At 34.6% G+C, this 27,223-nt stretch overlaps 1 protein-coding gene across 10 annotated transcripts in view; it reads right to left on the reverse strand.

The window, feature by feature from the left end:
* Positions 1 to 23,888, reverse strand: part of LOC125871770 (uncharacterized) — a 34,033-nt gene extending 10,145 nt beyond the window's left edge. For 4 of the 10 annotated variants that reach the window (XR_007447040.1, XR_007447041.1, XM_049552437.1 and 1 more), the window contains exons 1-3: positions 23,565 to 23,888; positions 21,107 to 21,204; positions 20,841 to 21,022 (exon numbers count right to left, since the gene is read on the reverse strand). Coding sequence is in view for 5 of the 10 variants with exons in the window: in XM_049552437.1 (XP_049408394.1) it covers positions 20,872 to 21,022; positions 21,107 to 21,204; positions 23,565 to 23,831 (516 nt within the window). In the remaining 5 variants the exon portion in view is untranslated. Of the gene's footprint in view, positions 1 to 2,057; positions 2,225 to 13,582; positions 13,746 to 19,789; positions 19,951 to 20,840; positions 21,023 to 21,106; positions 21,205 to 23,564 lie in introns of those variants that run through there. The other 6 variants (XR_007447039.1, XR_007447038.1, XR_007447037.1 and 3 more) reach the window with 4 other exon arrangements.
* Positions 23,889 to 27,223: the final 3,335 nt, after the last annotated feature.

Consider the following 27,223-nt stretch of genomic DNA (forward strand, 5'->3'; position numbering starts at 1 on the left):
GTGGAATACTTGAGTAAATCCTTAAAACTCCTCAGCTTTCAACACCTATTCAAGTACCATCCTAAATGCAGTAGGTTGAACCTGATTCAACTACTCTTCTAATGATCTTCTATTATTCTGCAAAGAAGATGTCCAATCAATCCAGTTACTCTTCACTTAATTCCAAGAATTCCCTAAAGCTTCCAGTCTTATTGCAAATCCCTCTAAAAGTTCCCTTTATTGTGCTGGTGTGTCAACTCAGATGCAACAAGATATCCAAAATGTCCTGAGATTCAGTATGGGTGTTTTACCTTACAAGTATTTGGGAGTACCTCTGAGTTCAAAACAAATCTCCATTGTACAATACCAACCTCTCTGACAGAAGATCCTTAGCAGAATCAAATCTTGGACCACTAGATTTTTGTCCTATGCTGGTAAGACTCAACTTATAAAGTCTGTCTTGTTCTCCATCCAATTTTTTGGTCCCAGATCTTAGTTCTGCCGAAAGAAGTGGTAAAGCTAATTGAAGCAACTTGCAAAAACTTCTTATGGACGGGAGGGCACTGATGTCAAAGAAAGCTTTATTAGCTTGGGATAGAATATGCTATCTTAAGTCAGCTAGTGGCCTAAACATTCTTGACATTTCTATTTTCTACTTGGAATAAGGCAGTAATAGCTAAGCTCCTATGGAACATTTGCAATAACATAGATAAGCTATGGGTAAAATGAATCCATATCTACTATGGAGGGGGAAGGAACTTACTGGAAGATCTACCAAAGCAGGCAGTCTGGTCTACTCAAAAGATCCTCCAACCAACAAAATTTCATTAGAGCAGGATATGCTATAACAGATATCCACAAAATGTCATACTTCTCCACCAAAGAATTCTACAACAAGTTTGAGAGGTCAGTACTAAAAGGGAGAAAACTAACTTGTAATAATATGGGCTTGCCCATGTGGGTGTTTATGCTGCAACTAGCTGAGCAAGAGACTTGCCACTCGAGATAGATTACACAAATGGGGTGTATCAACAAGTCTGAATCATCCTCTTTGCGAAAAGGAAAATGAGACCATTGCACACTTATTCTTTGAATGTGATGTATCAGCAGATATGGAAGATGTTGTTGCAATGGCTGAATATCAATAGAGACCCTATGCAATGGAATGATGAACTCATATGGGCTGAGAAATGGGCAAAAGGAAGAAAGCCAAGAAAATGTATGTACAGAATGATGCTAGCAGGAGCAGTATACCATATCTGGAGAGAGGAACATGTGTATCTTCCAGCAAAAAAGTCAACCAAAGATCTTGATAAGAAACACCATTCAAGAGATCCATTATAAAGGCACAAAGTGAGAGTAGAGTAGAAACTTGCTTAGTGAATTTTAAGGGATATCCTGCATAATGCAGCAATGGCTATCTATAGCTATTTGGTTTAGTAGCTTGAACTGACTGCTGGGACGATTGTCCGTCAGCATGTTCACCCCTTGTACTTCGATTCACACTATAATACAACTACTCACCCAAAAAAAAAGGAACATAAGATTTTGAATTAATGGGCTCCTCTCAAGCCCTTTGTGCGATCTCTGAAATGATGATAGTTCTATCTGAGAACACCTTACCGGTAGAAGTTGAGCTTTACTAGTTCTATAATCCCGAAAATGAGGAATAGTTAGAAAAATTGAAGCAATGCAAGAATATGCATATGTTTCTTAGGGGATAGCTCTATTGCACGATCCAAAGTATGAAAGAAAGGAAATATTTCCTAAGCACTCTGTAGCCTCCCCTTATAATTGTGGCGCGCTTCACACCCATAAAAAGGACTACTAGATGCGGCTTTTTAGACATCTTAGGAGACTTTCACGACTCGATTCTACACCCTAGCCAGACACGGTACTTGAAACCACAAGTGATCCCTAGCTAACCCTTGGCATAGCACATCTAAGCATATCATATGAAAACTAAATCGAAAGTTGTAAGCTAAAATCATAATTGAAACAGATTTCAGAAATAACTCTATTACAACTGAATACTAATGTCTCAAAGACTCTAAACTAAATAAAACGAGTTGTCGGGACAAGACTCTGGACTGCCTAAAAGCTAAAAGCTAACACAACTGAACTGAATAAAATTTAATGAGTCATAACTGAAGTCCTCTGAATGGGAGGAGGACTCACCACAATATTGAAAGCAAAGAAACTTAGTGAAACGTCTTCCCGCGAGCCTGAATCATTGTGCTGAAATCTACATCATAAAACGATGCAGCATCAATACATGGAATGTATTGGTATGCAAGGTAAGTAATTCAAGAAATCATGTTATTGGATCATAAAAATGGTGAATATGAAAGTAGGCTTATAAACCTTAACTATAAAATTGATTTCATGAAAACTGGGGAATTTTAGACATGAGGATGAAAGGAATTCCTCCTTAAAATCTTACATACCATAATTGCATCAAAATACCCAAGAAAACTAGAATCTTGGAAGAAGAAGAATCACGAAACCCTTTTTGAACCTTGGAGATTAGTTCTTGGGGTCTTTTTCTTGGAAATCTATGAATATCATGAGTGGGAGGTATTAATTCGTGTTAAGATGAAGAAATTATGAAATTCTACGGTCAAACCATACCTTCAATGGTGGATGAACCTTGGAGAAAGTTAGTTTCTTGAGAACTTCTCCTTCTAGAGTAAGTTTATGAACTAGGGAGGTGAACCACAACTTTGGGGTCTTTTATACGGTTTCTGACGTGCACTATCGCAGATAACGTCTTGGGCACACAGCCAGCGCGCGGCATGGCAGCAGACGCTACCTCATTGCGCTAGTGTGCTACCGGCGCAACTCGTGCACAGCAAGACAGTTTCTAGTGAAATACGCATCACTTTGTGTACTATTATCGCATTGATCAACGGTTTGGTGCGTTCGAAACTAAACTGAAATACCTTCAATTTTGATAGGTCATGGGTCACCTAACTCTTCATATGTTGAAAGATATGGTCGTTTGAAGTTGACCCTTGCATGATCTCTAGTGAAAAACTTAGCTGGTAGAATGGATTTGAACTTGGCTTGGTGTTAGTGGTACCTTACGACCCTAAAACACATACGACACACTTACCACACTTAATAAAGGACCTTAACATATATGTACAACTTAGAAATCATCAGGTTTGTGCTTATATGCATACGAAACATAGTTCAAATCTTTGCTTGGAAGTTGTAGGGTGTTACAATATGTCCCCTTTGGATCATTCGTCCTCGAATGAAGATCAAAGCTAGAATAGATATGTGAATAGAGTAAGCAAAGATTTATTTGGGCTATTTGTTCTATATACTAGCATAAAGTAAATTGTACTAAAAATAGGGTTTTAGCAATCCACAATAGGAAATGTAGAAGCACGAGCAAAGAGCGCAAGAATTAGCACAGGCATGAAGAAAATAAACATAGAAATGAACTTTCCCTCTATTGGCCTCCAAAAGACAATAATGGAACTCCGGAAGGAATCATCGTCAAAATTCATGTGAGACACCAACATGGATCCATAAAGTATGAACGATATAGATTGAACATGGGTCACACCCCATCTAAAGGTCTTGATAGGAAACTGGGTACTATCGGGATGAGGTAAGAATGTTCTATTATGATTTAAGTGATACAACTGTTAACTTTTAAGTTTAGAAACACTTCTCAACTACGCTTCTTCTCTGGCATACTACCCTTCAACAGTTGCAACTTATAGCCCTTACAAGGATATATGTGACTACTTCTACTTAAGTCTGAGTCTAACTGCATGCTCTCACCATGTTCAAGCCTAACTTGGAGTCACAAAATGTTACGCGTAAGATGAATGTACTAATCCTATATTTCTGTAGGAAATTCCATACCAAGAATATTACTTCTTCTTACCACACCATTCAACCAAGTTCAAATTAAGAAACTACTAGTGCATAATGAATTCATCCATGTGTTATCAACATAATATTCAAGCATGTCACTATAACCACTTCATGGACTTCAAGGTAACAAACCCATCTAATAGTCTTTATCTTTCCTAGCGTCTTTATCTATATTACCTTAAAAGCATGAACTCCTAACTTGAATGTTAAATTACTATAATATCCCTAACTTAGGTTGTGACATTTTCGATGAATTGTGACTTTTTTGATAAGTTGGGACTTTTTTCCTAAGGGTTCTGATTTTTAATGAATTATGATTTTTCCAAAGAGTTGTGACTTTTCCAAAGGGTTGTGACTTCTCAGGAAGGTCAGAACTTTTCAGATAAGACACAAAAAACAATTGTTCATACTACCCTTTGTTGACTATAAATAGAGGGACGTTCTCTCATTTTTCAACCGCAATTTTTTTTTTAATCTTCTACTCTTCTTCTTCTTGCATTTTAAAATTCTTTGTGTGATTTATTGTCGTTGAGTAAGTTCAAAGTTTAGCGGAATATGGGGTACCACTATTGAAAGTTGAATTACAAAAATACCCTTTATAAGTTTAATTATTACCTATATCTAAAAGTAAAATTATACTCTACTGCAAATTATTTGCTTTAAATTGTTTTTATTAGAAAATTACTCCCTATCAAAATTAGTATTTAATATTTATTTAACAGTGAACATACCTCCTACGTTTCAAAGCTTCTGGTCTTTTGGTTCTCTTCCGTTATTAGGAGTTATTGAATTTTCCAATTTATTATGATAAAAATTCTATATTAAACAAAAAAAACTTATAAATGGGAATGCACATAACCTTCACGTTGAAATATACATTAGTAGAAACCTCCAAAATTATTAGGTATGTTCTTTTTTCGATTTATATATTATTTGCACTATTTTTGTTTTTAACTATTTTCTTATTTGCTTTAAATACTCATTTTCATAACCCATATTTAATTACTTATTTAATTGTTACTTTTAATATTTATAACTCTCATGCTTTTCATATTCATAACTTCTAAGTATTTTATTTAAAACTCTTATTTTTTCTAATACTCCTCCATTTTCATCTATCTAAATTCATCTTACTGGTTTCATGAGACCCCTATCCAAGATTATACATTTCATTCAATAATAAAGTAGTGAAATACTTGTATCATTATTGTACTATTTGTCATTTGATCATGTTTGAATTTGATTCAATGAAGAAGACATTGAATTTTGATTGGTTATGGGAGAAGGTGTAGACAAGACTCAGAAAATTATGTATTAATTCTTTATTTATTTCACATCTACTATATTCTTTTGAATAAAGTCTTAACAAGGATGTGTATGTTGTATTTATTTTTTTTGGATTTTTGTCTCTATTAAACTTTTTAAAATTTGATTTCTATGAATTTCTGATCATACTAAGTCTGTATTTTTTTTTTGGCTCAAATTAGTCATTAATGACTTTTTATTAGAACTGTACTACTATTAACTACTGTTCAAATTAACAATTTATTGCTTAAAATGAATTATGTTTAAACATTATCATACGGCCCTCATTTGGTGTTTCTTCTCACTGTTTTAAAGATTCATTTTTAATTAATATATTTTATTACTCATTACATATATATTTCATAAATTTTTAATCCATTTAATGAATTTAAAAAATTTACATGGGATACATGTGCAACGCACGTGCCCATATACTAGTAAGCTAAAATTTACAAGGATTACTACCAAGAGAAACACCAAGACTTTACATCAAAATATTTCATACAATAGATCCTTGATCTCCCTCCACTTTTATAACCTTAGGTAGAATAAGCATACCCTAATCTTCCCAATGTAAAGACAACTACCTTTGCATCTAAAACCATCATTCAGTTGTTATCAACACCACTATCGCAACATCGGGAGGTTACTAAAGGACTAAGGTACGAGGATCTAGAATAAGAGAGATACTATTAAATTATAGATTATAATTCTCATTACTTAAACACTCATAAATGGGGACTGAAGAGAAAAGTATAATAGGCTGTCATGTACTTGAACATAAACCATACGTAGAGAGGCTTTCTAAGCGTAGAATATGGCATAACCATCCATAACCACCATGAGTGAATGTAAGTAGGATGTAGAACAATGAGATCATAGGCACAAGTTGTTCAAGAAATCTGAAATGAAAACATACATACGTATTCTGATTTCACTTATCACCAAGAATATATCATGAATACATAGAACTGGGCATACTGAGAAATCATGGGAGCATACATCATAAATCTTACATTATAGAGCTAGAAGTCATGGATTCATGGAGTACTATGGGGGTCGTTGTTCTGAAGCTATTGCTCTAAAATTTGAGCACGGGAATGAACATGTATGAGGTTCATGAGTATGGGTCATGGGTCATGGGTCATAGGTCATGGGCATGACGCTAACGAGCAAGAGATGAGTAGAATGTCAAAATGACTGAAATATGAGGAATACTCTAGAGTAGAAATGCATTGCTATCTCATCATAACTCCTGAAATGCAATACAATCTGATTCACAAGTCTTGATTTGGTTCTTTTCTCCCTATCATCTCCCCCTTAGATCAAAGCCGACATTCCAAGCCTGTGGGCCAATTCCATATCCTATCAACTCATCGATAATACACACATAAACACTCATCTTACTCGATCAAACTATATTTGGAAGATGCTAGCTTCATTATAAGATATTCCTTTTAGACATACCAGTCTCAATTGATTCAAGCTTCTTTAATCACCATCATATAACTTACACACTAGCAAACATAACCAATTCCCCTAGCACCTCATAATCTAATCTTTCTTGTTATCATACTAACATCACACCTCTAAGTTCATATCCCTCTGAATAAACGGAGAAGAAAGCATCACAAAGAGACACAACCTATCTATCTCTAAATCCTCGATTCAACTCTTAAGAACATTATAGAAGACATACTCAAACATACTATATTAGAACACATAATACATAAATAATCTTAGAATATCATGGAAGCACATATTACCTTGGGTTCACTTCTATCTTCCTAACGCTTAAGGATCTCTTTTATCCATTGACTTAGTCACCATTCATTGTCATACCTAGGAATCACATCTATATCATACTACACCATCACACTTGTTGAAAATTCATAAACTTATATTCTTACATATGCTATTTTAAGCCTACTAAAACTAGCATCACTAACCCCAAACCATCATTTATTTCCACCTTGGTGATCATTCACATTTCAAACTTAGTGTCTAACACCAAAAATGCATAACAACCCAACTTCACATACCATTCTGGCTTAGTAACTACCAGATAAAATTGAGAAACACGAGTCCACTAAAGCCTCATACTAATAATAGTCGATTTTAATCTTAAAGTCTATCTAATTATAATACATTAGCATATCCTTCTTTCACACATTACCACTACATATTCATCTGTATGTCTAAACTATATTCATAGCTCTATAAGCATCAAGCGGTTCCTTTTTAGAATCACAAAGCAAAACCTAGATATATCAATCCATAAACACTTTATTATACTTTCATTAATGACCTATATCATAAACTCCCTTCCTAGTTCAACCATAATCTAAGTCAGCTTAACCAATGACTCATTTTCTACTTCCCACCATGAGATCTACATCAACTTACTACCCCTTAGTCAACACTTGAATACATATCACCTCAATTATAAGTAAATGGATACATAACTTATATACATATATATACTACACTTTGATAACTCATTATCCCAACCGTAAGGAATACTACGATTCTAGATTTACACTTCTAAGTTTGGGTCATTCTATTAATAAATCATTACATCCAAATCACATTATCTTATGGGTGATAATACTATCCAAGAATCTGGACACATACTTCTCCTTTCATGATGTTCTATGGAACGGAGGATTATAGAAGAATCTGAATGCAGATCATATTTTCGCTCAACAACACAATTCATATATATAAGAACGTAAGATTTTGAATTAATGGGGTAAAACACACTAATGGGCTCCCCTCAAGCCCTTTGAGGGATCTCTGAAATGATGATAGTTCTATCTGAAGACACCTTATTAGGAGGAATTGAGCTTCACTACTTCTATCACACTGAAGATGAGGAATAGTTAGGAAAATTGAAGCAACGCACGAATATGCATATGTTTCTTAGGTGATAACTCTATAGCACGATTTAGAGTAGGCAAGAAAGGAAATATTTCCTAAACATCCTATAGCCACGAATCTGCTTATGTTTCTTAGGTGATAACCCCGTGGCACGATTAAGAGTATGAAAGAAAGGAAATATTTCCTAAAACTCCGGTATTCTCCCCTTATAAAAGTGGTGCACTTCACACCCATAAAAAGGACTTCTAGATGTGGCTTTCAGACATCGTAGGACACTTGAACCTAATGCTCTAATGCCAAGTTTGTGACAACCTGATTCTACACCCTAGCTGAGACACAGTACTTGGAACCACAAGTGATCCCAAGCTAACCCTTGGCATAAAATATTTAAGCCTATCATATGAAAAGTGAAGCGGAAGCTATAAACTAAAATCATAATTGAAATATATTTCAAATATAAATTTATTACAACTGAATACTAATGTTTGAAAGTCTTTAAATCGAATAAAACGATATGTCAGGACAAGACCCCAGACTGCTCGAAAGCTAACAGAACTGAAGTGAATAAAATCTAATGGCTCATAACTGAAGTCCTCTGAATGTGAGGAGGACTCACCACAATATTAAATGTAGACTTAGTGCAGCGTATTCCCGCGAATCTGAATCAGTATCAGTGTGCTGAAAGCTACATCATAAAATGATGTAGCATCAATACATGGAATGTATTGGTATGCAGGGTAAGTAATTCAAGAAATCATGTTGTTGGATTATAAAAATGGTGAATTTGAAAGTGGGCCTATAAACCTTAACTATAAAATTGAATTCAAGAAAACTGAGAAATTTTAGACATGAGGATGAAGAGAATTCCTCATTAGAGTCCTACATACCTTAATTGCTTCTAAATACCCAAGAAAACCAGATTCTTGGAAGAAGAAGAACCATGGAACCCTTCTTGAACCTTGGATATGAGTTCTTGAGGTTTTTTCCTTGAAAATCTATGAATATCATGAGTAGGAGGCATTAATTCGTGTTAAGATGAAGAAATTATGAAATTCTGTGGTAAAATCTTACCTTGGATGGTGGATGAACCTTGGAGAAAGTTAGTTTCTTGAGAAACCACGACTTTGGGGTCTTTGATAGGGTTTGTAACGTGCGCTATCGCGTAGATAACTTCTTGGGCCTGCAGCCGGCATGCTGCAAGGCAGTAGTTGCCGCCTCAGTGAGGTGCTAGCACGCAACCGGCACAGCTCGTGCACAGCAAGATAGTGTCTAGTAAAATGGGAATTACATTGTGTACAAATATCGTATTGATGAAAAGTTGGAAGCGTTAGAAACTAGACTCAAATACCTTTGATTTGATAGGTCATGCATCACCTAACTCTACATATGTTGAGAGATATGGCCGTTTGAAGTTGACTCTTACATGAACTTTTGCAAAAAAATTTAGCTGGTAGGAAGGTTTTGACCTTGGCTTGGTGTTTGAGGTACATTACGACCCTTGAACATACAATACACTGACCGCACTTAGTAAAGTACCTAATCATATATGTACAACTAAGAAATCATCAGGTTCGAGCCTATACGCATACGGAAAATAGTTCAAATCTATGCTTGGAAGTTGCAGGGCGTTATAATATTTCCCCTTGGGGATCATTCGTCCTTGAATGAAGATCAAAGCTAGAATAAATATGAGAATAGAGTAAATTAAGATTTATTTGGGCTATTTGTTCTATATACACTAGAATAAAGTAAATTGCACTAACAATAGGGGTCTAGCAATCCATAATAAGAAATGTAGAAGCACAAGCTAAGAGTGCAAGAATTAGCATAGGCATGAAGAAAATAAACAAAATGAACTTTGCATCTATTGGGATTTGTAATACTTGATAATGGAACTCTTATAATATTTCAATGGAAGGAATCATAGGCATATTTATGTGAGACACCAACATGGATCCATAAAGTATGAATGATATAGATAGAACATGGGTCACACCCCATCTAAAGGTACTTGATAGGAAACTCGGTACCATGGGCATGAGGTAAGAATAGTTCTATTATGACTTGAGTGATACACTTTTAAGCTTAGAAACACTTCTCAACTATGCTTCTTTTCTTGCATACTACCCCTCAACAATTGCAACTTATAACCCTCACAAGGATATATGTGACTACTTCTACTTAAGTTTGAGTCTAACTGCATGCTCTCACCATGTTCAAGCCTAACTTGGAGTCACAGTGTTACACGTAAGATGAATGTACTAATCCTATATTTCTGGAGGAAATTCCATACCAAGAATATTCCTTCTTCTTACCGAACCATTCAACTAACCTTGAGTCCAAATTAAGACACTACTAGTGCATAATGCATTCATCCATATGTTATCAACATAATATTCAAGCCTATCACTATAACCACTTCATGGACTTCAAGGTAACCAACCCATCTAATAGTCTCTATCTTTCCTAGCGTCTTTACAAGCTAAAATTTTCAAGGACTACTACCAAGAGACACCAAAACTTCTCATCTAACTATTTCATACAATAGATCCTTGATCTCGCTCCACTTCTATAAGCTTAGGTAGAATAAGCATACCCCAATCTTCCCAATAAGAGACAACTACCTTATCATCTAAAACCATCATTCGGCTGCTATCAACACCACTGTCGCAACATTGAGAGGGTCACTAAAGGACTAGAGTATTAGGATCTAAAATAAGAGAGATAATGTTAAATAATAACTTATAATTATCATTACTTAACACTCATAAATGGGGGCCTTTAGAGAAGTGTAATAGGCATGAGTACGTCATGTACTTGAAGCATAAACCATACATAGAGAGGCATTGTAAGTGTAGAATATGTCATAACCATTCATCACCACCATGGGTGAACCTAAGTAGGATTTTGAACAATGAGATCATAGGCACGAGTTATTCAAGAAATTTGATACGAAAACATACAAAATGTATTGTGATTTCACTTATCATCGAGAATGAATCACGAGTACATACGACTGAGCATACTAAGAAATCACGGGGGAATACATCATAAATTGTACATTATAGAGCTAGAAGTCATGGTTCATGGAGTAATATAGGGGTCATTGTTCTAAAGCTATTGCTCTAGAATTGAGCATAGGCATGAATATGTATGAGGTCCATTAGTATGGGTTATGGGTCCTGGGGTGATGCTAACACGCAAGAGATGAGTAGAATGTCATAATGATTGAAATATGAGGAATACTCTAGAATAGAAATGAATTGATATATCATCATAACTCCTACTGAAATGCAATACAATCTGATTCACAAGACTTGAGTTGTGTCATTCTCCCTATCATCTCCTCTTAGATCAAAGTCGACATTCCAAGCATGTGCATATTCCATATCCTCTAAAACTCAGCGATAATATACATATGAATGCTTAACTTACTCGGACAAACTATATTTGGAAGATGCTAGCTTCGTCATAAGATATCCCTTTTAGACATACCACTCTCAACTTATTCTAGCTTCTATAATTATCATCACAGTGGTGGAGCCAGAATTTTTAATTAGGGGGTTCAAAATTTGAAGAAATAGACACACGAAGTAGCCTAAGGGGGTTCGACATCTACTATATATACATATAAAATTATTTAAACCATGTAAAAATAATATAATTTTCCGCCGAAGGGGGGTCGGATGACCCCACTAAAGATAGGGTGGCTCCGCCACTGCATCATCATATAACTTAATCTCTAGCAAACATAACCAATTCCCCTAGCACCTCATAATCTAATCTTTCTTGTTATCCTACTCACATCCCACCTCTAAGTTCATATCCCTCTGAATCAACAGAGAAAAAAGCTTCAAAAAGAGACATAATTTCGTCTATCTCTAAATCCTCGATTCAACTCTTAAGAATACCATATAAGACGTACTCAAACATACCATCTTAGAACACATAACACTCAATAATCTTAGAATATCATGGAAGCACATATTACCTTGGGTTCAATTGTATCTTCCTAATGCTTAAGGATCTTTTTTATCCATTGACTTAGTCACCATTCATTATCTTACCTACGGATCACATCAATATCATACTTGCACCATCAAACTTTTTTAAAATTCATGAACTTATATTCTTACATATGCTATATCAAGACTACTAGATCGATTCCATAAAACTAGCATCACTAACACCAAGCCATCATTTATTTCCACCTTGGTGATCATTCACATTTAAAACTTAGTGTCTAACACCAAACATGCATAACAACCCAACTTCAAATACTACTCTAGCTTAATAGCTACTAGATAAAAATTGAGAAACACGAGTCCACTAAAACCTCATACTAATAATAGTCGATCTTAATCTTACCGTCTATCTAAGTATAGTACATTAGCATATCCTTCTTTCACACATCACCACTACTTATTCATCCGTATGTCTAAACTATATTCATGGCTCCATAAGCATCAAGAGGTTCCTTTTTAGAATCACAAAGTGAAGCTTAGATATATCAATCCTTAACCACTTTAAACTTTCATTTATGACATGTATCATAAACTCCCTTCCTAGTTCTCAACCATAATATAAGTCATCTTAACCAATGACTTATTTTCTATCTTCCACCATGAGATCTACATCAACTTACTACCCATTAGATGACACATGAACACATATCACTTCAATTCTAAGTTAAATGGATACGTAACTTAAATACACATATATACTACAATTTGATAATTCATTATCACTACTGTTCTTAATACAACCATTCTAGATTCACACTTCTAATTTTGGGTTATTCTATTAATAAATCATAACATCCTGAAGAACATTATCTTATGTGTGACAATACTATCCAAGAATTTGGACACATACTTTGTCCTTTCATGAATGTTCTATGTAACGAAGGATTATAAGAGAATCTAAATGCATATCATATTTTTGCTCAACAACACAATTCATCTAACTAAGAACAGAAGATTTTGAATTAATGGGCTAAAGCACACTAATGGGGCTCCTCTCAAGCCCTTTGTGTGATCTCTGAAATGATGATAGTTCTATCTGAGAACACCTTACAAGTAGGAGTTGAACTTTACTACTTCTATCACTCTGAATATGAAGCAACGCAAGAATCTACATATGCTTCTTAGGTGATAGCTCTATTGCATGATCTAGAGTAGGAAAGAAAGGAAATATTTCCTAAATATCATGCAGCCTCCCATTAAAAGTGTGGCGCACTTCACACCCATAAAAAGGACTACTAGACGTGATTTTTCAGACATGTTAAGACACTTGAACCTAATGCTTTGGTACCAAGTTTTTCATGACCCAATTCTACACCCTAGCTGAGAAACGGTACTTCGAACCACAAGTGATCCCAAGCTAATCCTTAGCATAGCATATCATAAGAAAATTGTAGGGGAAGTTGTAAACTAAAATCATAATTGAAATAGATTTAAGAAATAAGTCTATTACAACTCAATACTAATGTTTGAAAGCCTCTAGACTAAATAAAACAATTAGTCGGGACAAGACCCCGGACTACTAGAAAGCTAACACAACTGAAGTGAATAAAATCTAATAACTCATAATTGAAGTCCTCTAAATGTGAGGACTCATCACAATTTTGAATGTAGAGGAACTTAGTGGAACGTCTTCCCGCAAATTTGAATCAAGTGTGCTGAAATCTACATCATAAAACAATATAGTGTCAATACATGGAATGTATTGGTATACAAGGTAAGTAATTCAAGAAATTATAGTATTGGATATTAAAAATGGTGAATTTGAAAGTAGGCCCATAAACTTTAACTATAAAATTGAATTCATGAAAACTGAGGAAATTTAGTCATGAGAATGAAAGGAATTCCTCATTAGAGTCCTACATACCTTAATTGCTTCAAAATATCCAATAACCTTAAAACTAACACAACTGAAGTGAATAAAATCTAATAACTCATAATTGAAGTCCTTTGAATGTAAGGACTCACCACAATTTTGAATGTAGAGGAACTTAGTGGAACGTCTTCCCACAAATTTAAATCAGTGTGATAAAATCTACTCAATAAAACGATGTAGTGTCAATATATGGAATGTAAGTAATTCAAGAAATTGTGTTACTGGATATTAAAAATGGTGAATTTGAAAGAAGGCCTATAAACCTTAACTATAATTGAATTCATGAAAACTCGGAAAATTTAGACATGAGGATGAAAGAAATTCCTCATTAGAGTCCTACATACCTTAGTTGCTCCAAAATACCCAAGAAAACTAGAATCTTGGAAGAAGAAAAACCATGAAACCTTTCTTGAACCTTGGATATGAGTTCTTGAGGTCTTTTTCTTGAAAATCTATGAACATCATGAGTAGGAGGTATTAATTCGTGTTAAGATGAAGAAATTATGAAATTCTATGGTCAAATCTTACCTTGGATGGCGGATGAACCTTGGAGAAAGTTAGTTTCTTGAGAACTTCTCTTTCTATGGTAAATTTATGAACTAGGGAGGTGAACCAAGACTTTGGGGTCTTCTATAGGGGTTACTAACGTGCACTATAGCATGGATAACGTCTTGGGTGTGTAGCCAGCGTGCAGCAGGGCACAAGTCGCTGCCTCAACCCACGGCTGGCGCGCAGCTCATGCACAACAACACAATGTCTACTCAAATTAGCATTACTTTATGTACAACTATCGTACTTACAAATAGTTTGATGTGTTCAAAACTAGACTCAAATACCTTTAATTTGATAGATCATGGGTCACCTAACTCTTTATATGTTAAGTAATACAACTGCTGACTTTTAAGCTTAGAAACACTTCTCAACTACACTTCTCTCTCTTGCATACTACCCTTCAACAGTTGCAACTTATAACCCTCACAAGGATATATGTGACTACTTCTACTTAAGTCTGAGACTTAACCCGGTGCTCTCACCATGTTCAAGCCTATCTTGGAGTCACAAAGTATTACACATAAGATGAAGGTACTAATTCTATATTTTTGTACGAAATTCCACACCAAGAATAATACTTTTTCTTACCACGCCATTCAACTAACCTCGAGTTCAAATTAAGAAACTATTAGTGCATAACGCATGATCCATATGTTATCAACATAATATTAAAGCCTACCACTATAACCACTTCATGGACTTCAAGGTAACCAACCCATCTAATAGTTTGTATCTTTCCTAATTTCTTTAACATAAATTTTCAAGGACTACAACCAAGAGACACACCATAACTTCTCATGTAACTATTTCATACAATAGATCCTTGATCTCCCTCCACTTTTATAACCTTAGGTAGAATAAGCATCCCTCAATCTTCCCAATAAAAAACAACTACCTTCTCATCTAAAACCATCATTCAATTGTTATCAACACCACTATGCAACATCAAGAGGGTCACCAAAGGTCTAGAGTATGAAGATCTAGAATATGAGAGGTATTGTTAAATTATAGCTTATAATTATCATTACTTAACACTCATAAATGGGGGCCTAAAGAGAGAAGTGTAATATGCATGAGTATGTCATCTACTTGAAGCATAAACCATACATAGAGAGGCACTGTAAGCACAGAATATGTCATAACCATCCATCACCACCATGGGTGAATGTAAGTAGGATTTAGAACAAATAGATCATAGGCATGAGTTGTTCAAGAAATCTGATATGTAAACATACAAAGCATATTGTCATTTCACTTATCACCAAAAATGTATCATGAGTACATAAGACTGAGTATGAGCATACTGAGAAATCATGGGGGCATACATCATAAATTGTACATCATAGAGCCAGAAGTCATGGAAGCATAGAGTAATATGGGGGTCATTGTTCTAAGGCTATTGCTCTAGCATTTAAGCATGGACATGAATCTGTATGAGGTCCATGAGAATGGGTCATGGGTCATGGACATGATGCTAACACCCAAGAGATGAGTAGAATGTCATTATGACTGAAATATGAGGAATACTAAAGAAATGAATTGTTATCTCATCATAACTCCTTCTAAAATGCATTACAATCTGATTCATAAGACTTGAATTGGTTCTTTCAACCTATCATCTCCCCCTTAGATCAAAGCCGACATTCCAAGCATGTGCCTATTCCATATCCTCTAAACTCAGCGATAATATACACATGACCGCTTTAATACTAGGACAAAAAGATGCTAGCTTCGTTATAAGATATTCCTTTTAGACATACCACCCTCAACTTATTCTAGTTTCTATAATCATCATCATCATATGACTTAAACTCTAGCAAACATAACCAATTCCCCTAGTACCTCATAATTTAATCTTTCTTGTTATCCTACTCACATCCCACCTCTAAGTTCATATCCCTCTAAATCAATGGAGGATAAAGCTTCACTAAGAGACACAACTCCCTCAATCTCTTAATCCTTGATTCAACTCTTAAGAACACCATATAAGACATACTCAAACATTCAATCTTAGAACACATAACACTTAATAATCTTAGAATATCATGGAAGCACATATTACCTTGGGTTCACTTCTATCTTCCTAATGCTTAAGGATCTCTTTTATCCATTGACTTAGTCACCATTCATTATCTTACATACAGAACACATCTATATCATACTTGCACCATCACACTTCTTAGAAACTCATAAACTTATATTCTTACATATGCTATTTCAAGCCTACTAGATTGATTCCATAAAACTAACATCAATAACCTCAAACCATCATTTATTTCCACATTAGTTGATCATTCACATTTCAAACTTAGTGTCTAACACCAAACATTCATAACAATCCAACTCCACATACTATTCTAGCTTAATAGCTACTAGATAAAAATTGAGAAACACGAGTCCTCTAAAACGTCATACTAATAATAGTCGATCTTCATCTTATAGTCTATCTAATTATAATACATTAGCATCTCCTTCTTTCATACATCACCACTACTTATTCATCCGTATGTCTAAACTATATTCATAGCTCTATCAGTATCAAACAGCTCCTTTTAGAATCACAAAGTGAAGCCTAGATATATCAATCCTTAACTGCTTTATACTTTCATTTATGGCATGTATCATAAACTTCCTAGTTCAACCATAATCTAAGTCATCTTAACCACTAACTTATTTTCTACCTTCTACCATGAGATCTACATCAACTTACTACCCCTTAGTTAACACCTGAATACATATCACCTCAATTCTAAGTTAATGGATACATAACTTCTATACATATATACACTCTGATAATACTGTTAGAATAGAATAGGAAAACACAATCCTACACAAACTACGAATAGTTTATAGTCTCTTATTTGGTAAGGAATTGTATTATATAGTGTCTATAAATAGGGTTCTCTATGTAATTATTACAACAACAATTCAATAATATTCTTTTCCTATATTCCTCACATGGTATCAGAGCAATTGTGAGAGAAAAAAATCGCACAGTTTTTTTTTCCGATAACCTAGTGGCTGTCCAGGTATTTAATATTTTCCGTCACTGTTTTTCAAAAAACTAACACCACCACTAGCTGAGGAACTTCCCGGCGAGCAAACCCCAATCATCCCCGCCGGAAACCAGTGCTACATGCGCCGTCACGCGCCGCCGGAAGAATTTCTCCGGCGAGTTGACAGATCCACCGCCGGCGCGTGAGACCTGTTCCGGCCAATTTTTCGACCAATTTTTTTTTTCATTGCGGTCGCCTCTCCATTCTGAGGCAGACTGTATATTTATTTTCTTATTCCGACCAGTTTCGGGCAATCAGACCTAATTTCTGGCGACTACACCCTTTTTTTTCCAGATTCTGACCAGGACCAGCCTTATTTTTTTTTATTTTTTTTCCTCTCTCTAAATTCATAATATGTCTTTAAGGATTGATATTTTTGGCTCCAAGAATATAGGTAGTTCAAGTGCTATGATCACTTCAGAACCATTAATGGGAAGCTCAAACTATTTAGCCTGGGCTTCCTCGGTTGAGTTATGGTGCAAAGGGCAAGGCGTTCATGATCACTTAACCAACAATACTTGTGTGGTAGATGAAAAGGCAAAGGCTAGTGAGACGGATAATAACGTCAAAGCACAATGGGAGAAGGTTGATGCTCAATTATGTAGTCTCCTATGGCGATCTATCGATTCCAAGTTGATGCCCTTGTTTCGCTCATCCCAAACATGTTATTCAGTTTGGGAAAAGGCTCGTGCTTTATATACTAATGATATATCTCGATTCTATGATGTGATATCTAGAATGACTAGCNAATGTTCTATGTAACGAAGGATTATAGAAGAATCCAAATGCATGTCATTTTTTGGCTCAACAACACAATTCACATAAATAGAACTTAAAATTTTGAATTAACGGGCTAAAACACACTAATGGGCTCCTCTCAAGCCCTTTGTGCAATCTCTGAAATGATGATAGTTCTATCTAAGAACACCTTATCCAGTAGGAATTGAGCCTAACTACTTCTATAACCTCGAAGATGAGGAATAGTTAAGAAAATTGAAGCAACACATGAATCTGCATATGTTTCTTAGGGGATACCTTGGTTGCACGATCTAGAGTATGAAAAAAAAGAAATATTTCCTAAACATCATGTAGCTTCCCCTTATAAGTGTGGTGCGCTTCACAACCATAAAAAGAACTACTAGATGCGGCTTTTCAGACATCCTAGGACACTTGAACCTAATGCTGAACCTAATGCTTTGATACCAACTTTGTCACGACCCGATTCTACACCCTAACCAAGACACGGCACTTGAAACCACAAGTGATCCCAAGCTAACCCTTGGCATAGCATACATATCAAAACATATCATATGAAAACTAAAGCGGAAGTTGTAAACTAAAATCATAATTGAAATAGATTTTAGAAATAAGTCTATTACAACTGAATACTATTGTCTGAAAGCCTCAAGCCTCTTAACAGAATAAAACAATTTGTCGGGACAAGACCACGGACTGCCTGAAAGCTAACACAACTAAAGTTAATAAAATCCAATAACTCATAACTGAAGTCCTCTGAATGCGAGGAGGACTCACCTATCTCTGTGGTTTCTTGTATTTTGCTGTAGTTTGATTATAGTATTATTTGTTGTAGCATTGTTCTGCTACTATCTGTTGTGTTTGTTATTATTTATTGTCTCTTGTACTTCAATTACGTCTTATTCTAGATTGTTTTTGTCTGTGAGATGAATGTCCATCTGAAACAACTTCTCTACCTCACCTCTTAGGTAGATGTAAGGTCAGTGTACATTCTACCCTCCTGTGACCCCCATTTTGTGGAACTACATAGGGCATGTTTTCTTGTTGTTGCTGCTGCATTAGGTACTCATGCTAGGGACACGAGCACACTTGCTTCTCGTTTTTATAGCTACTCCTGCAAATTACATCCCATTTCATTCACTCATTCAACTATATTTCCTACATAGCCTTAGATACTCGTGCTAGACACACATGCAAACTTAAGAATTGTTCTTATATGGGTACTGCTCAAGTTGCATTAAATAGGTTTTATGGTGAAGTTAAGATAAATGAACTGTACTGGTGGCCTTCAAATCAAATTAATGTATGAAATTTCTAGTAGATTTTATAAAAACAGCTTGATTAAGAAGCAGAACAATACCAGATTATCAATTACAGTAATGCAGGTATAGTAGAAGTTGTCACATGACACACCAATTTTGCAAAAATGTTCCCCTTTTCTTGATGAACAAGCATTTCCAATCAACAATGAGTTTCATCTAAAATTTTGCTCGGCTTGCAGTTTTTTATGATCATAAATCAGAAAATTCAGATATTCTGTTTTATTTTATTGACACTGCCTTCAAATATGCATAGCAGAAACAGGAAGGCACACTTGAATGTTGCTCATAGATGAGCCACTTTTCTTGCACTGAAATGGTTATAAGGTAAAAGTAAGAAAAAGATGAAGGAACTCTGCTGCACAAAATTTGTATACGAACTTGCTCACTAATATGGGACATATCTTTAAGAAGACTACTTAATGACTGGGAGGTGGAGAGGGTGACAGCGCTACTGGAAAAACTAGCTGGAATGATTATAACTACAACACAACAGACAAGATCCTGTGGAAACATAGCAAGGATGGAGTCTTCTCAGTCAACAATGCCTACAAAAGAGGACTAATGGGGATGACAGGGGCCCCAAAATATAATTGGAACTACTTTTGGAAGAGTGACATTCCTACAAAAGTAGAGTGTTTCACCTGGTTAGTGATAAAGAGAGCATGTTTACCAGAAGAAGTTCTACAAAAGAAAGGCAGACAACTGGTTCCTAGGTGTTTTTTGTGCAACTTGACAGGGGAAACAAATAACCATCTCTTCCTGCATTGTAAGTTTACTGCTCAAATTTGGAACTTGTTTCTCAACATCACAAGCATGAACTGGACAATGCCAGAACATACATCAGATCTGTTGAGCTGCTGGATTAGGAGGGGAGGCAGTAAGAGTCAAAAGAGATGGTGGAAGCTAATACCATCATGTGTATGGTGGTCAGTCTGGAAAGAAAGAAATGGAAGATGTTTTGAAGATAGATCCAATTCCATCCACAAAGTTAAATGGAATTGTATAGTATCTCTACTTTTTTGGTGTAAACAGCTTTGTATAGATGGTATAGACCAGATTATAGATTTGATAGGAAATCTGTAATTATCCCTTTTTGGAGGTAGCCAGCATACCCTTAATGCTGAAGAATTCAACCTTACCAGTTTCAAAAAAAGAAATCACAATAGGCTGATTCAGGAAAGAAGAAATGAATATATACCTGATAACTAGTGACATATCCAAAGGAGATACTAATTGTGCTCCTCAGATATTGTAGGCGATAGATCTGTTGTTTTCTTCGCTTCAGACATCTCAACTTCGCATGCAGCAACATCTGGTGTATTTTCACTTTCTAAGCTCATCTGTTTGAGCTTATCTAATTGTATAGCACGTAGCTCATATCTGATCATCAACATTAATTGAACTTAAACTTCTTCAGTAAGTACAAGCACAACAGCATTTGCAAAGTTAGTACACGGAACTTACTTGGCAACAAAACCCTTAACGAGAGCAAAATATATCGTCCAAAATTGGTGATCCTTTAAAAAACGGGGACATAATTTGAACCTCAATTGTGAGAGTTCCTGAATGTTGCAATGAAGTGAACAACCGATTAAAGAAGATAATGGATAAGAGTGAAGACAAGCAACCACAACTAAATGCCAACTGATAAAACTGATGCAGGTCTGTAACCCAATATGACTAAATACACAGAAATAATATATTTTCATCTACTGGAAAATGTATGAATAAAAGTTAAGCTCACAGTAGAAAATAAATCTCCAGAGAGAAACAGTAATGCAAAGGTGCGTAACAGGAAGTAGGAAGAGAATAGATGCAAGCTGATGAAACTAACATGTGTCTCTCAGATATAGCCAATAACTGGTAGAAACAGGCATATAATAATCGAACTCCACTCAAGACACTACTTAGTGGAAGGACTGCAGGATCACCTATATTGTGCAACAAAATGACAAAAAGAAACAAGTCAAAGTATCTTCTTTATCAAAAAAAATATTTTGGTTGTCTAAGTGACATGTATTTGGGCACCCAAAGGTGTAGCCTAGTGGTCAATGAAGTGGTTAAGAACCATGAGGTCTCTGGTTCAGATCACAAGGAGACAAAAAACACGAGGTGATTCTTTCCATTTGTCTTAGCCTTTGTAGACAGAGCTACCTAGTACAAGTTGTTGGTGGGAGGTGACAGGTATGTCGTGGAATTAGTCATGTTGCGCAAAAGCTAGCCCAGACACCACGATCATCAAAAAAAAATGTTACATGTATTTGGCAGCTTCACATGCCACCATTTTATCAAGATATGAAATGTTGCTAGCCTAGTAGATTGGTGTTGGCCTCTTCTTCTAAAGAGATGACTGAAATTCCCTACTACATCAACAATCAACCTATCTACGAAAGAAGCTTTGCTAATGCCAAACAACATGCTCAGTGTTAAAAAATGAACATTGGGCCTAACTTAACTGCAAAAGAGGTGGTGAGGAATACCTAAGACCAATAAAGAGACTACAACTTATACGCTTAACCAATGTGAGAATCTAATACCGTTGACATACCTAGGTCCTCAAGCATCTAATAATATCAACTATGGGTCTGACTCTATACCATGTAAATAAAAATGGATAATGGGCTTAACTCAACTTCAAAAGTTGTTTGAAGTGGATAGGATAACCAAATCTATACAAAAAGAGTACAAACTCATACATCCAATTTTTCAGTCAAAAAATTGTTGGTAACTTTTAACATTACCTTTATCCAAAAAAACAAAAATTGGTAGTGAATTTGACCCTATTAAACATATCCATAGGTTTGCAGCCACCACTTAATAATTCTAAATCTCAAATAGAAATAAAACAAGTGTAAAAACCTGGCCTGAGATATTTGGTCTAGTCACTCTAGTAAACAAAATAAACTGGAAACCAGGTTAAGGGTCTTTGTATTGTCTCATACTACAGTATAAAACTAAGCCTTTTCCATAACTGCATACTCCCTTATTTCCTTTTCACATGGAAATCTTTCCTTTTCGGTTAATACTAAAAAGAAATACACTTTCTTATGTTTCTTCTGACATTCTCATATCAATCTTACTGATATGTACTTTTATAGGAATTGATATGAGTTGTTGAAATCCCTACAAGAAATACATTTAAAGGTCATTTGGTAGGATGCATTAGAAAAAATAATACATGCACTAGCTTTGTGTATTATTAATATCTTGTTTGATACACTTTTTTCAATCTATGTATACACTCTATTTGGTACAATTCCATGTATAACTAATACATGTCAAACCATAGTATTAGCAATGCAAGGTTTTTAATGCATGCATTAGCATGATTAAAAACACAACTACCCCTCAAAATGCAGTAGGTGGTCTGTATATGTATGTATTTACCTATAATTTTCATATTTTACAGAGTCAAACATCAGTACCTCTTGAAATCTATGAGAAAGGGTCAAAATCTAAACTAAACCAAGTGAGTCTAATTCAACAAACTCAAAGGATGAATCATATTGTAAAAGCAATAAGAACCCTAGTTTTACAACATCCAAAACGCAATTCCTAAATCTTCCTTCAAGTCAGTTTCTAAAAATCCCAAAAGGGAACAGTAATGGGAAAAAAATAAAAAAAAAGGTAAGAGCAAAAGGCATAGAATGAAAGATAAGCAAAGACCTTGAGTTTGGAGAGAACAAGCAAAGCTATGAGAAAGGGTCAAAATCTAAACTAAACCAAGTGAGTCTAATTCAACAAGCTCAAAGGATGAATCATATTGACAAGCAATAGAAACCCTAGTTTTACAACATCCAGAATGCAATTCCTAAATCTTCCTTCAAGTCAGTTTCTAAAAAAACCCTAAAGGGAACAGAAAAGGAAAAAAAAAAAAAAGAAGGTAAGAGCAAAATGCATAAAATCAAAGATAAGTAAAGACCTTGAGTTTGGAGAGAACAAGCAAAGCATGACGCTGTTGCCAATCGGATAGATCTTTCCGTACATTCTCGGGTGCATCTCCATCGTCCTCATCTGGGAGAGAGAAATTTCGAAAGGTGTCAATGGAGAAGGATTTGATAAAATCGAGTAATTGGTCAGTGACGCCGTAGAGTAGTTCGTCGTCCGGTTGAGCAGTAACAGTTGTGGTGGTGGTGGTGGTCTTTGTAGTTCTAGAGAGGCTTCGTCGGAACCATGAATATACATCCATCTAGGCTACCCTAATCATCTACCACTCGCTCGATCACTCTTGCTTCATGCACTCTTGCTTCATGCTAATCAACTTCATTTCCCCACTCAAAGTTCTCTCCTAAGAATTGGCCAGGAGGAATAAAGCTTATTTTTCATTTCAATTTCAATTACTAATAAAAGCGACATATATAAAAAGATAAATTTGATCAAATTCATGTGATTGACATTTTGCAAGTATAACAATACTGATTTAGCTAGTGTTTGGCAAAGTTTTCAAATATTTTTGGTAAATAATATTTGGAAAAATTATCTATATACACACTTTTTTTTTCATAATTTTTATTATTTCCTACCATTTTTTAATAAATTCAAAATTCCTTATTTTGAGCGCACAGACAAAATTCCAAATATATAACTCTCACTCTCTAAATCCATGCTTATCACTTCCTGATTTCACTCCACAAATCTCTCTCATTTTTTATTTTCATAAATCCCTGTCTAAACTCGCCGTTTTCATGGCCTAATTATGCGCCTGAAGTTGGGCCAAATAACAATTGTGGTGATATCTTCTTCAGGCATAGTCAAGTAAGTGCTCCAAAAGCAAGACAAAAAGCCTTATCTATCAGATCAACGGTCCAAATGGACAACTTTCACATGTTCTCCGTTTCTTGGCTTCCCGCTTTAATATAAATGTTGTTGATATATAAACACTACCTAATGTATCATTTACATGTATCAAGTTCTTTAATGTATCATCAATCTTATTCAAATTTAAAAAATTATATACGACAGTAACAAATCAGTTATGTATTATATATCTGCACTCTTTAATATTTGTTCAGTCTTATCCAATTTAGAATGTGATGTATATGTACATATTACCCAATAATAATCTTAATACATGAATCATAATGTTTTATAACTGGAGCAGTGTGTATCAGATCCAACAATAGGTATATGATACATATCCATTCTTTGGGAAATTAAAACTACATGTATCTGATACTTAATAACTATCACACAGTAATGTATCGATCTAAAATTAAACATTTTACGGACAATCTTTAATTCTCTAATGTATCTGATACGACTACAGTACTTAGCAATTTACTAAATATTTTAGGAATAGTAATGTATCATGAGTAATATATCATTCTTGTCCACAACGTTCACAAGGTATCTCGTCTAGTTGAAATCTCCCAGAATTACATATTTTTCGCTTAAGGCAAACAATGTATAGTGCGTCTCCTCCATAGTCGTCTTCTTCAATTTCATTTTTTTTCTTCTTTATTTCCTGATACCTATATATGGATGAGGATCCTTCTTTTAGTATTGGTATTACTCAACTAAACTCTTCTAATACTAGACGAATATATGATTCTAATGATGATAAATGGTCTAAAAACAGATCTAAACTTTTGCATGACCCATTAGCAATGAAGAATCAGAATATTGACAAGGCAAACAAGGAAGTTCCTTCATCTTCAAAAGTCAATGTTGAATACCCCCCCCCCCTAAACGGGGGAGAAAAGCAACACCGACAATCTCCCGATCTACATTACCTAAAGTATGTGTTCTTCATCTATTTAAGATTTTTTCATGTTTGATATGGTCTATGGTGTGTTGAGACAAAATAAGTTGATACATTATTTTATCATGTGGTATGGTATATGATTTGTTGGGGAAAAAAAAGTCTCTTTCCATTCAACGATTTCAACTTAGATTTAGGTACTATTTTTTATCATCTCTAACCCTCTGTTCATCTTTTGATTTTTTTTTTGTTCTTGAAAACGTTGATAAAAGTTATCTTATTCAACATGTTTCAGATACATTATATATCTGATACAAACATCGTGTGTCATGTTCATTGAGCATCAGTTAAAAATTGTCTTCTTTAATATGTATCAGATACATTATATCAAGTTAAATAAGTATCTGATACAAACATCTTGTGTCATGTTTAATGAGTATCATGTTCAATGGTGTATTAGTCAAAACTTGTCTTATTTAATGTGTATCAGATACATTATATTCTTCGTTTTGAAGGGACTGCAGATTGTTTGTTGAGTACCTTAGTGATGAAATTCATATTTCAGCCAATGAGTTCAGATCCGATTACCTCCATAAACGATATGCAACTTTATTATGGAAATATGGTACTGAAAAGGCTAAGACAAGATATGTTAATGACAATGATGATCCAACAACTAAAAAAATTTGGTTAATGTTGAATAGATTGATTTTAGAGTATTATGAGTCAAATACATTAACTCTAGTTTTAGAGTATTTTTTTTAATTGTTTTAAGACACTTCTACTCAAGTTTTAGAGTGTTCTCGAAAGACTTGTTTATTTTGACTTTAATTTTTAATATATTCAATTATTATTTCTAGCATCTATTCTTTTATACTTGTGTCTTATATAGCCGGATACAAAAGTCTCATAATATTCAGTTGATTCATTCATGCATACACACTCAAAATTCATATTTTACAGTAATTGCACTTAATTGTTGATACATTGGACACTTCACAAATCCAATGTATCTATTTGAAACCTTGACTTTTATTTATTATGATACATTCATAGCTACATTTTATTACAGTTTACACAATACCTTTTTCACAATCATATTGCATCAGATACAATATTATCAATTACAAAATGATACATTAGATAAACAGTGCATCTAAAGCATAATGTGTAGTACCATATTCACAATTTTTTATATATTTTTCACTGTGAACAAATTAATATCAATCAGAAATATACACAAGGTTGAAAATATTAACATGTCAACTTATTGTATTAGAAATTCATCATCCAACAGTAAATTGTAGTGTATGTCGATATAACAGTGGAAAATCTAAAAATTGTTTGAGCTTTAATCTTAACTTAATGTATCTGAAAAATAACAGTTCAAAAAAAAAGATTTTATCAAACATCTTTCGGAAAGAAAGTACAAGTTTTTTTTATTGTGACCTTCTTGTCCATAATGTCCACAATAATTTGTGTTTGTGCTTAGCTTTTCATCTAGATTTTTTTCCTTATTTTCCTTGGTCGTCCAGAAATTCCTTTGTACCTAACTGGTAAGACAACTTCTTCCAAAACAAATTTCGGAACTGATTAAAATGGATAATAGATACATTAAAAATTGAAAGTAATTCAAATACTAATACGTTTAAAATTCAAAAAATCACATGTACCTGATGCATAAAATTAAGTACACACTGGCTATAATTATATCATGTTGTATCCATTAATTCACATGTATCAAATTAGAATTGTATCCATATTTGTAATCAGTAATGAATTATGGCACAAGGTATTTCGTCTAGTTGAAATTTTACATGTATCAAATAGCAATTGTGTGTGTACAAAGTATTTTGTCTAGTTGAAATCTCCCATAATAA

The sequence above is a fragment of the Solanum stenotomum genome, chromosome 7, assembly GCF_019186545.1.
Source record: "Solanum stenotomum isolate F172 chromosome 7, ASM1918654v1, whole genome shotgun sequence".
NCBI lineage: Eukaryota > Viridiplantae > Streptophyta > Magnoliopsida > Solanales > Solanaceae > Solanum > Solanum stenotomum.